The sequence below is a fragment of the Echinococcus granulosus genome (assembly GCF_000524195.1).
Source record: "Echinococcus granulosus chromosome Unknown EG_S00253, whole genome shotgun sequence".
Classification (NCBI taxonomy): domain Eukaryota; kingdom Metazoa; phylum Platyhelminthes; class Cestoda; order Cyclophyllidea; family Taeniidae; genus Echinococcus; species Echinococcus granulosus.
In genome coordinates, this window is record NW_020170633.1 from 16,101 (window position 1) to 28,560 (window position 12,460).

The window sequence follows — 12,460 nt, forward strand, 5'->3', positions numbered from 1 at the left end:
TTTATGCCTCCTTTTGGTTTCTCACTAGACGGAATCAAATGCACAATACAGTGTGCCCCAGCAAATGCTTAGAGACATGGTCACGAATTCTGATCCAAGTGATCGGTCTACCTAACTACGAAAATCGGATTTACCTAATTCCACCATCTATGTCCCAGCATCAAGCCACTCAACACATCTCGCCGCCATTGCGAAATTCGTGGAAAACACTTCAAAAGGATTTACACATCGGCCAATTCAAATCAGTATGTTAAACTCTCATCGAGCAAAACCTAGGTTCCTCCCACTTTGTTCCATTCATGCTTTTATATGAATCGTAACTGCAAAGTATGTTTGACGCATTCAACGCAAACGGCAGTAGAGAAATTAAGGAAGCTGTATACCATAAGATGGAGGGACCTGATATTTGCTCATCCATCATTCTGTCCATCTGTTCATCACTATGAGATGCATGTGCAAGTTGATAACCAGTGACATCTTGTTAGTTGTTGCTGGGGTCATTAAATAAATTGAGACCGTCTCCAAGGTGACCTAATGGTAAAGTTGAGTGCTCCATCTCAATAATGAGATTCGCTGGAGCGAGGGATACGCATCAAGATGGTAGTGCAAGTTGGGCCAATGGTAGGGCATTGAGAGTCTGTCCCGCCATGCACACAAGTAGAGTTGGGTGTCAGTGGTGAGTGAAGGGCAGCTCTGTGACAGAACTTACTGATTACTGCTGAGGACACGACTCTAAAGATCCTAGAGTCAAATGTCATATTTCGAGACAACCACTTGACCATCATGACAGCCTTCCGTCTCACCACTGCACACTGCAACCGTTAGCCTCTAAACACACTGCCTTTTAAAGATATTTTGTTCTCTGAATGAAATAGTTGACGAAAGAACAGGTGTGTTGCCAGCTAGTATGTTGGTCTCTAAAAATCATGTCAGTAGGCACAACAAATCGAACTGGGTGTGCCATTGCTTCAAGTTGAAGCCCTTGGTGCTACTAATGCAATCAGTGTGATCAACGCAGCCAATAGTGATGGAATCCTAGTCAGGTCAAGATAAAATCCTACTCAGCACTCCTTTGCAAATGAAAGCTCCATAATCATGTAACTTTTGCCAAAGCCAAACAAATCACCTCTACATTGAAATGGGCGTAGCCAGATATTATTTGGATGGGACATTTCACGGTAAATTTGGCATTGTCTGAACACAATCACAATCATTCTCACCTCTGCCAACAAGATTTCGCTCTCGTGTGATATTTCATACAGATAGACACCGAACCAATCCCTGATGCTGAGTGATGCCTACTTACAGTAAAGAAATCTTGCTTCTCACTTCCTCCTCTTGTGGGTGCGTTGGGACAGCCTTCTGGGTAAAACAATGCGATGGTACACAGGCCGCATTCAGCACATTAAACGCTTGTCCACCTGTCAAGCCATCCATTTGCCTACTTGTGTTTCTGATTGTTGATTCCCCTCGACTATCCGACTGGCTGGAATATTATCTTGTCTCCAAAACAAATACAGCAAGTATGAAGATCACTTACTCCTAATAGAGAATAAAACTGATATCATCTTCTACCTGTCTACTCATATTCGGCTCGTTATTTAATTTTCCATGCTATTAGTAAAGAGTTCTCTTTTGGCAACAACTCATTTTCCAGTTCCTCCACCTAATACTTCCAATCACAGCAACGGGTACGAATTGGAGGCCTACTTGGAAAACAAAAACAGCTTACAGTGTATTTCATCAAACCGAGGCGAAGCACCAAACAAAAGTAAAACAGCAAAAATATTACAAATTTACAACTGTAGACGCGTAGCTGATTGGTAAGAAGGAGGGCCAAGTGTGGCCACTAGACTTAAATGGTCGCCATGTACAAGGCGATGGGGAAATATTTGGAGCATTTGAATGTTCATATGCTGTGGAAATTGTGAATGTTCCATTAGTGTATCCGACTATGTGGGCAATGACGAAGAGTTTCCTTTCCAGATGATGGTTATTAAAAGTGGTTAAATATGTAAGGGGATTCTATTAGAAAGGAATAAGGTCTCATTCCTGAACAAGGCACTCCTTTTTATGGCCAAAAGTTTCAGTTTAACTTGAGTGAACAGTAGTTACACATTCATTCAACCAAATGGCATCCTTAGGCTGAGGCCCAATTATCATTTCAGTTTACACTATTCATTCCTAAAGCCTCTAGTTCAGCTGTACTAACATTTTATATTGAGTTCTTAGGGACGGTGGCAGCCGCTTGATACCCATTCCAAAAGTACAAAAATCTTGATTTCCTAGTCCGCTTATCGTAACATTAGCTCAGCGGATGCGGCTATTAGTTACGGATAGCAGGGTCAGAGGCAAGAACACCAAAAGAGCTGCCTAACTAGTGCCGTCCTATTCAAATTCTAATAGCCGCATGTAGTGGACTGGATGCTCTCGAGAACACAAAATGGTTGGATCAGTCTGAAAGGGGATGATAAAATCCCGCCTTTAAAGTAGCTTGTACGGAGATTGGTAGATGGCTATGTGTTGTTACAGTAAAATGAGGATGTAATTTCTGTGCCGAGTGATCTTCGAGCTTCTATTCCTTTGCGGTAATTATCTCTACTGGATATGAAAGCTGTTGGTGCATTAGTTACCTTGTGTGTAGCTATAACCTCATCACCGGGTGCTGAGAGATTAGGTGTGTGCAAAGGAAACCTGCGAAAGCCGAGGCGAAATTGCATTCCAGTATGCATTCATTAATTAACCGAGATGATGAGACATTAGCATTTAGACAAGTCCTGCAGATTCAGTCAAACCTGGCAGATGTCGGCATAATGTCACACTAAATTTTATCCAAAATGGGGCAGATTTTGAAGGGCAAGCTTGTATGGTATTTTGGGGACTAGGAGAGCCTCAGTAATTAAAAGTCTTCCTCCGAATTGATAAAGGGTTCCAGACAAGCGTGTGTATGGGTGTCAAGTTAACCGATCCATTGCTAGCTGAACCGTTAAACGTTGCTAGTCAAAAGATCGGTCTCTGTGCAAATGCCGAAATTCCAGACTCGGGTTAGGCTTCTAACACCAATAAAATTTTTCTCATTTGCATCACGTCTTAACTAGAGGATGTAGTTCAGTTGAAATGTCTACGTATCATTTTTGGATTCAGTGTTACCCACTTGGACTTTGTTCCATCTCAGCTGACTAATTCAACGGAGGACAATAATTTTAAGTACTATAAACACATTTTTTAAGCGAATCTCCTCAGTGATTACTTACAATGCAGTAAGGGAGGTAAAATAAAAGTGGCTATTTAGGCAAAAGGGCATAATAGAAATTAGCCTTCTGGCTCTAAAAAAGAAACTTCTATTTAAGCATATTTGTGAGCCTTACGATTAAGGGAAAAGTCTCTTTTCTACCAAAATACTACAGGAGCATTTGTGCAAATTTGGGTTTTGATTATTGTTTTCAACCAAGATCATTACTGCTATAGCTGCTGGTTTGATAGCCTCAAAGGGAGTAGTTAGCTGCACCCACAACATCTCACTACGAAGCTGGATTGGAACGTGTTCAAGCATAGAGACTGCTTCCTGGCATGCAGCCTTTAGGAAGGATCGGCACATAGACATGGTAAACCATGCTTTAGACAATAGATGACAATTTCTTAACTACTGCATGTATGGAAAGGACTTTCTCTATCCTCACTCGAGTTTTAACGGAAATAATGCTTTAAATTAGAAAGCCAGTGAATTGGTCCGAGAATTGCGCTTGCTGTGAGTAGGGCCAAGACGCAGTTGTCTCTCTGGAAGGCTAACTAACTTTCACTTACGGGGATAAAGTAGACATTTAAATGGAGGTAAACAAGGCGAATTTTCTTACGACGACGTGTGAAGTTTCATCACCTAATTCACGCTTAATGGGCATACACTGGCCGAGGTACTTGTGAAATCGCCCTAGCAAAAAATGCCTTTTATATTGGTAGTACCCGAGGGACTATAAAGATCATGGATGAAGGAAATGCGGCTGCATTCAATTTTAGTTATCAACTGGTGGTTACTTTTTAACAGTGAAAATTCACTGTAATTCATGTTTGTCACTCACTGAGGCGGCTGATTAGCGATGTCACTAACGTGTGGGGTCCCGGTTTTCCCATCTGGGGTAGACGTCACAAACGCGTGACGTGCTCTCCAGCCACTCACGATGACTAGTCTTTAGAAGTAACCCTGCGAACCCATTGGTTGAGAGAAAAGGAGGAAAAGGATGTCTGATGTCATAAGTCCGAGGAAAATTATATCACTCAGCTCTCCTATCGTAATGAAATCGGCCAAATAATCACTGCTGACGGCATTTGAAACAATAAGACATTTGTGTTGTGGTGAGGCCCTGGCAGCAAAGGTGTTAAGTATGCATCCATTTATCACAACGGTAGACTCCAAATACTACTGAAGTAACATTTGAGAAGCCTTCTCGAACCGCATTAAATCACAAACGAGGATGTCAATTGCTTATTTGATTCCAGTTGTTGCACTAGCCTGCCCATTTGGGCAAATATTTGGGTCTAAACTAGAGCTGATTAAAGTTCCTGTTATATAAAAGAGGAAACATATTCCTAAGCTGCACTCGGACACTAACTGCATCACTTTTTCTTTTTGTACTGAACAAGAACTATGCGTGGTGAAGCAAAACCCTGGGAAACAAATAAGACCTATCATGGAGTGGATCTCTCAGGTTCGTATACACCTACAGTTGGCATGCCATAATTGAGTGGCTCGTGGTAGGCTCTGAACTCACGTAACAGCAGTACTAAAATCCCTTCTCCAGTCTGCAGTCGCAAATCACCGACTGTTTGGCGCAACTCCTCTCGACCCCAATATATGTGCACTCTCTGCTTACATCCATTGTTAATGCCAACCCACTTTTGTCCACCCAAGAAAATTGCATGTAGTCTGGTAGTGTATGACAGGTGCTTGTTTCGCATGAAGTTGACAGTCGTTTTTTGGACAGGAAAGAGGCGTAATCGTACCCATAGTCTGCTTGTCTTCAAAGTTGAAATCAAATACACCATAAACCCCATAAAAAGGGTCCGAAATGATGTATTTCAAAGTTAATTAGTTTTTTTTGTTGTAACTACTAACTTTATGCAAACCTTCGAACCTGTTATTGTATCCGGCTTTCTTCTCTTTTTTTGTGGCTTAGACCATGTTGATTTGATAAAAGCATTATTAATTACGTCCGCTAAGCGAATTTAGCATCACTATGAGACACCATTCAAGTGAGAAAGCCTCCAAAAATTGCTGGTACTAACTACGCAATAATTATGAGCTTTTAGGTAGGTTTTTGCACAGAAAAAAGCGTTTTTATCTCACTAAACCTGCCAATACTTCGCCTATTTCATGACTTTATGAATGGCACTACTTTGTCACTTGCTGATTGTAGTAAAATCCAAGTTAAAACTGTTTTTTAAACTAGTATGCTTTTACGCAAAGGAAGGAAATTGAAAGACACCTGTTAGTTCCTATCGATTTGTAAATGTTAATTTTTTCATCTAAAATAAATCTTCAAAACCGCTAAAACCCCATCAAGGAATTAACCGCTTTTAAAGTCTCGACCACAAGTTGTCTAAATCCCGTTAACTTGCTCTAATACTTCTGGTTAATTCTTCCTCCATTTCGATAGCGTTGCTTCCTTTAAAGCCTTTGAGTGGAGTTAGACTGAGCGAGACTGCTTTTTGCTCCAATTATTTTGTTTCCATCAAGTTTTACCTTCCATGCCAAACCGCATAGACGAAGAAATGGGAATCGTTGTGACTTGGCTCAGATGCTAGTATATAGTACGCGAGATGCTATATTTGTTTTGATTTCGTGGTGAATCCCTTGTTTCTAGTGAATGCAATATTACTAAGGAGGGTCTATTCGCAGAGGTTACAGTTGCCTACTAGTTGTGCTTCAACCTTGAGTTAATACTGCTGCCTCTACTGCTGGACGCATGGAGCACATTGTCCTAATTTAAGGCATTAAGTTCTTCGACTTAAAGCCATTTCCTCCAGTAGCGCAGCAGTGAGGGGTATGCTCGATTTACTGCTACTGACCAATTCAATCGGGGCAGGACATATTTCTGAAGGCCAGTGCCAACAGAATGCGGTGGTGGGAGTGTTGGGGTGGGAGGATTACAATGGTGGGCAAGTTGGTGACTCGAGGTATGGCACTTGTAATTTGCCATTTCGATGTCGTGTCTTCAGTGCTCTATCGCTCACACCCGACGCCCATCGCTACTTCTGGGATTGGTAGAGCAGGTGTACAATACACTACCGTTGACCGAAATTTAACTGTTGACTTAATGTGCACCACTCACTCTAACGAATCCCAACAGACCAAACTTTACTGGGACAGGAAATGTCTTACCGAAATAGAGAAGACGGGGGAGACACTTGCACACGCCCTGGGTCATGCTGCAGAGTGGAAGTATAAAGGTGGCCCTTAAGTGTTTGCGTAGATAAAACAAAGAGCAAAACAAGGATGCAGTGCAATTCAAACGACTACCGTTAAGTTTACTTATTTCAATTATTGGTATTTATTATTAAAACATATTCAAAATTTGAACAGAGGCAGTTAATGTCAACATAATTTGCATAGTAGAGATAGTGAAAGAGCTTGCACTTCCATTTGCCTTAAAGGTGCTAATAAGCTGCAATAGAATTTGGATATACACTTTCTGCCGAAACATTCATCTCCCCCAAAATCAACTACCCTACTTTCCAAGCTGTATCATTCCGATGATCACTGCAACAGACACCAACTCTGCTCGTCAATTCAAGTCTGGCTTGCTAACTGACGTGCTGATTCAGAAAGGGAGGAAGTCGAGACGGCACTGAAGGCTAGCGCGATATCCAAATGTCGAGCGATTTTTTCTCGAAATCCTCAATGCTGAAAATAATTCGCGCCGACATGAAAAGTTTCGGTATACCGCAAAATCTCACTCATGAAGAAAGTGAAGTCCCGTAAGAAGTTACTAGTTAGAAATGCAAAATGCACATAGTCTTGATGAAAACAGCAGGCAGTATCCAGTTATGGTCTCATCTATTAAACATGCTATCTAAATTGAAGAAATCGCCCCATCAAGGTTAGGGAGAAAAGGATTCGTAAAAAGAAACAGTACAATGTTTGCTCCCGATAAGACAGGATGTAGAGGAGATAATGATGATAGTAAACCAAGTAAAAATAAGTTGTTAAATGGCAAACTCTACTGCAACCCCATCAACTACTTTCCGATTTCATCTTCAGACATTAGAGTCCCTTTGTTTGCAATGAGTAGAAATTACGCTTGATTTATGACAAAACGTAAATCCATAAAACTTAATTGAAAAGCTCACACCATAGCCTTTTAATTTTAGCATTAATTATTTATTTAACTGGACTGTAAAGTGGCACGTTTCAACGACCGGTTGAGTGGTTGAGGTGGATTTATGTCCGAGGGAAACAACATGCCCATTAGGCCTGAAGCTGAGCCAATTGTTGTAAGCTGTTGCAATGTAGAGTCGAGGAGTAAAAAACAACTTTATTCGTTTAATTTTGTTCAAGATAATCTTCCCCTTCTGCGCGATTGACAAGTGATTTTGTCCCTGTGTATTTAATGTGCCCCCTTCCACTTAGGGATGTGGGAATTGTGATAAGGAAAGGAATGTCAAGTGGTCTAACTCAAACCTACCTTCTATTTTCATTTATGCCTGAGAGAATTGGATCTTTTTTTATTTTGTTTTTTGCATTATGTGACTCTCTTTACCAAAGAATTTGCAATGTGCTCACAAACAACTTCCGTCCCAGTGGGAATGCTCAAATATAGCGTCCCGAAACTTCCTTAAAGGTATACGATGACGCAATGCTGGGTCGGAATGTGCAGTGTCGAAGCAGTGAATGTCTCGTAGGCTACTAGCATAGCTCGGAGGTCAGACCACCTAACGGAGGCCCCAGTACTTTGTTGCAAAAAACAAGGATTGAACAAACAACGAAAGCATTGCACTAAGATGCACGCATAAAAGCCTTCAAATTTCACTGCCATTGGCATTTGGTAATCATATCGAAAGCAATAAGTTGCCTATTTGTACCTTTTTAGTTTGGGAAATGATTGTTCTGATAATTTTACAAAGTATATCAATGTGAATATTCTGTTTGAGCATTGTTACAGGATCTAGCATTCGATGGAGCGATTAGGAATGGAAGAGCAGAGGAGAATCACAGCCTCAGTCACTTAAAGTCCCCTCTTAAAGTGGCTACATGTTACCCACAAACGATACTAATGTAAGCCACCGGAATCTCTTTTGCACAAAGGCAATGTTTATATCGCAAAGCTGTTTATATTTTTATACTCAATTATATATCTTGTCCGCCAAATTAATCGCTGTCAAACAGGTTCTCCAGTGAGAGGATTTATACTAACAAACAGGAGACGTTCAAACTCACGCACTAAAGGAATGATTTGGTAAGATTATCTTTTCTTTTTTGCTGTTCAACGATGTCCAGTTTTGTGGAGCCCGAGAAGCCATTTAGTGGTGGAAGTCACCACTATTATTTAACTAGTATTTGTGGATGCCAAAGTTGTTAGGGGAATTAATTGCTAGTGAAAAAAAGTAGTTTCTGGCTAAATGACGGTGTAAAAGAAGTGATAAAAAAATGAATCGCCACCACCTCATGATAAACCCAGCTGCTTGCCATGCTTGAAAATGCGACTGGGGTTTTAAACTCATTGTCAGGTTGCCGGTATTAATTCCTGACAAGAGGGTACCTTAATAACACAAATTTAGGCACCTTCTTAACATATATTCACCACCCAATAAGAATACTGGATGGGTGACAAAATCTTTGCATTCAAAACTCACATCCCTTGGTAGGAAGGGGCAAAATGCCAAACGTTGACCTTTTAACAGCTGCAGATAAATGTATTTAAAGTTGTGTTCTTTTTTTATGTTCCTCTGAGCCATCAAAACCTATTTTTCCAGCATAATTTACGCGGCTTTGAATGTTTTGATCAGAAGCATTGTGGTAAAATAGACCAGGTTCATTGAAGGTGGTTGGAAATTGGAAAATTGGAATGTATTTACTGATATCTAGTAGGTCTGGAATAAGACAGCGTGTTTTTTAGTAGTTTTTAACAAAATTTGGCTTGTGACTGCTATTCGACTTTAGTTATATCTTTTCCGCAATAGCGTGTCGCTAGGATTTTAACAGTTACCCATCGTAACGGTGTCTCCTCCGTCCCTTGTAATCCTACCCATCTGACAATCCCGTCGCTGTTCCACGTCCGTTTCGAGGGGTAAAGATGAATTCGAAATGAGGCAGTATTTTGCTGAATTGGTTAATAGAAAAAGTTTCTTTTCCTAAGACAAAGTTTAATCTTCGGGATTCATCAATTTGAGAAACAGTGAAAAAATGGTTTCCTCATAATGCAAATTACCCAGTTACAGTCCTGAGAGGACAATTACTGTAGTGCTGAGTTGTGGCAAAATGAATGTAAAGAAAAGTTGAAGTTTTGATTTTTTTTGAAAAAAGGAAATTATTAATTTTTTTACAAAAGTTAATTTCAAACCTGCTGAAGTAACTATCGAATATTATCGCAAAGAAGTACAACGTTAATGATTAAGGTCTTTACTGAGGTTGTATGAAATGTGGAGCAGGAACACCTTACATAAGGCGTGAAGGAGAGTTCTTTAGTAAATTTGCATAAATTAAGAACGCTCAAAGGCGAGGTTTGTGTAGGAGGACAAAGCGAAGCCGACCGATTGCCCATTTGTCTGCTTGCCTATCTGGGATACCACGTTGTGTCTAATGCACTTTTTCTATCAAGCGTGAAGATCACTTTAACGACTAATGGAAAATGACATTTAAGCCCGCCCCTCTTCCACCTGTCTACTTATAGCTGAGTTTTAATTCATTATCCGTACTACAGGCAAACATCTTTTTGTTAATAACCTTTCTATTCTTCCACTTTAAACTTGCATTAACAGCACCGAAAGGGAAATTGGTGTCGATTTGGGAAACGAAATAGGTAACAACGGATTTCAGCAAAACAAATATAAACTCTGGACATTGGACAAATCCGCCGACAAATATGGCAATCAGAACTATATTGTGTTCAACTTTCAATTCAGATGAGATTTTGATTTATTGGAGGCTAATTTTTGAATTAATATGCAACCATTTTTGGAGTAATTGCCTCGAATTGACCGACATTAAGGTGCACATCTTTGCTTAAAACGGCTAAAAATTGGAGGAATTTGAGTGTATTTAGTGATGTCTGGTTGATCTGGAAGAGAATGGTAAGTTCCTTAGTAGTGCTCAACAAAATTTTGAAAGTGGCTGCTTCTCAGTGCCAGTTATGTTTGTCCCTCAAAATCGTGCCACCGTGAAATCAACGGGCTCCTCTCCTCACAGTGTTTTGCTCCTCTTGAAGTAATACCGATCTGGAAATTCCATCACCATTGCTCGTCTACTTCCAGAGCAACAGATGAATGCGAAAAAAAGGAGAATGGCATTAAAACTGATTGCAGATGAAACATTTTCTCTTGGCAAGAAAAGTCGGTTGTGCAATTTTTCCAGCCGCATACCTCATAAGGCAATTAATATAGACCTAAGGTGTGGCAAAAAGACCGTAAAGATAATTTAAAGAAGTAGGTCTTCTTGTAGAAATTGATTAAAAAAGGTGTTAAAATAATCAGGTGAATATTATTTTAACAAAAAATTAACTGTAATGGTCAGGCATTTATAGAGGTTGCATAGATTGTCGAGCAGCACTTTGCATAAGTAATAACGGGGAGTCTCTTGAAAGACTGTCCAAAATAGGATCACTGTAAAGGATGAGTTCGTGTACAAGGAGAAAGGGAAAACGACCAATCGCAAATTGATTTCAATGACCACAAAAATATGGCAATGGCACTAGCCAATGCAAAATACTTCATAGGTAAAGAATTGATCCAAACAATGTTTTGGACCAGAAAAATTTAAGCAAAAACTAAATTAAAAGTGAAATATTTGAATATTACTAAACAAGCATTAGTTGCGAAACTAAATTAAATTCAGCCAAAATATTCGGGCTTGAAATTATTGTCATGTATAATAGGTATTAGGATGTCTAGTTAGAAGATTTACTTAAAAAAAAATTTATTTTGCCTTTGGTTTCTTCCTGGACTTGACCAGAGGCAAAGAGGACAATGAGCCTCATTGAAAGCCTAGAGACATGAATAGCCCATATGCAATAAGTGACGCGTCACCAAACTGCGATTAATGGTTCCAGCCTATTCCACCATCTAGGTCGCATCAGCATACCGCTCAGCACATCTCCTTACCATCGTCATATTCGTGGAAAGCAGTTAAAGCCACTCATGCGTTGCACAGACTCGACCACGGGGTAGCCACTCCATTTCATTTGTCTCTTTTGAATAATAAATTGTGATATTTCTAGCACTGAGAATAACCTGGGTCGCCTCTATTTTATCCCATTTCAGTCCATTCATTTCTATCCATGCTTCTGTATCAACCGTATCTGACAGAAATATGTGTGACGCATTCAACACAAATGATGGTAGAGCGATGAAGGAGGAGTATAACATAAACTGCAAGGACTTGACATTTATTTGCCCATCTTTCCATTTGCACACAACATGTCCAAGATTCTTACCAGCAACCTCTTGTGAGACACTGCTGCCGACAGTAAACAAATTGCAACTGTCTCCACGAGGACAAGGTGGTGTAGTTTTATACTCCATCTCAACGGCGAAATTCGCTGGAGTAAGGAATGTGCCGCAAGATGGCAGTGGAATTAGGATTACAGTAGTGTACTGAGAGGCTGTCCTGCCACGCACATAAGCAGTGGTGAGTGCCAGGTGTGTGACACAGCGCTAAAGCCACTTCGCCAAGTCCCAAGTACCACTTTTTAGTATAGCCGACTTGCCCAAAATTGCAGCCTTTTCGCTTTATCACTCTCACCACTGCACTCAGTAACTAAACACCTCAGAACACACTGCACTCTAAAAGTATTTCACCCCCTAACCGAAACGGTCAACGAAAAAACAGGTTCATTGTCAACCAATACACCGGCCTCTAAATGTCGTGTCAGTTAGTAGGAATAAATTGAGCCTGTTTCGAATTGGCGTGCGTGTGGTAAAATTTGTTTAACTTCGAAGCAATTGGTGCCACTAATGAAATTAATGTGAATAATGAACATAGGGTTCATGGTATCCTTGTCAACTTATAATAAAATATCACTTTTGCACTCCTATGCAAATGTATGCTCCTTATCCATGTTACTTTCTCCAAATCCAAATGCTTCACCACGACATCAAACTGGGCACTGCCGAAAATTAAGTGCATAAAAAATCTCACATTGAATTTGACAATGTCTGATCCAAATCACAATCATTCTCATCTCTTTGCCAATGAGATTTCACTCTAGTGTACCGGTTCACACACACAGGTGGGCAAATAAATTTGATACTG

General features: G+C 40.2%; 1 protein-coding gene across 1 annotated transcript; it reads right to left on the reverse strand. All coding sequences in view use genetic code 11, as the record gives it.

The window, feature by feature from the left end:
- Positions 1-9,874: 9,874 nt before the first annotated feature.
- EGR_10692 (hypothetical protein) lies at positions 9,875-11,730 on the reverse strand (the record flags this gene model as incomplete). The annotated part of the gene is made up of 2 exons (XM_024499941.1): positions 9,875-10,104; positions 11,367-11,730. 2 exons carry the CDS (start codon positions 11,728-11,730, stop codon positions 9,875-9,877), a joined length of 594 nt encoding a protein of 197 aa, XP_024345643.1.
- Positions 11,731-12,460: the final 730 nt, after the last annotated feature.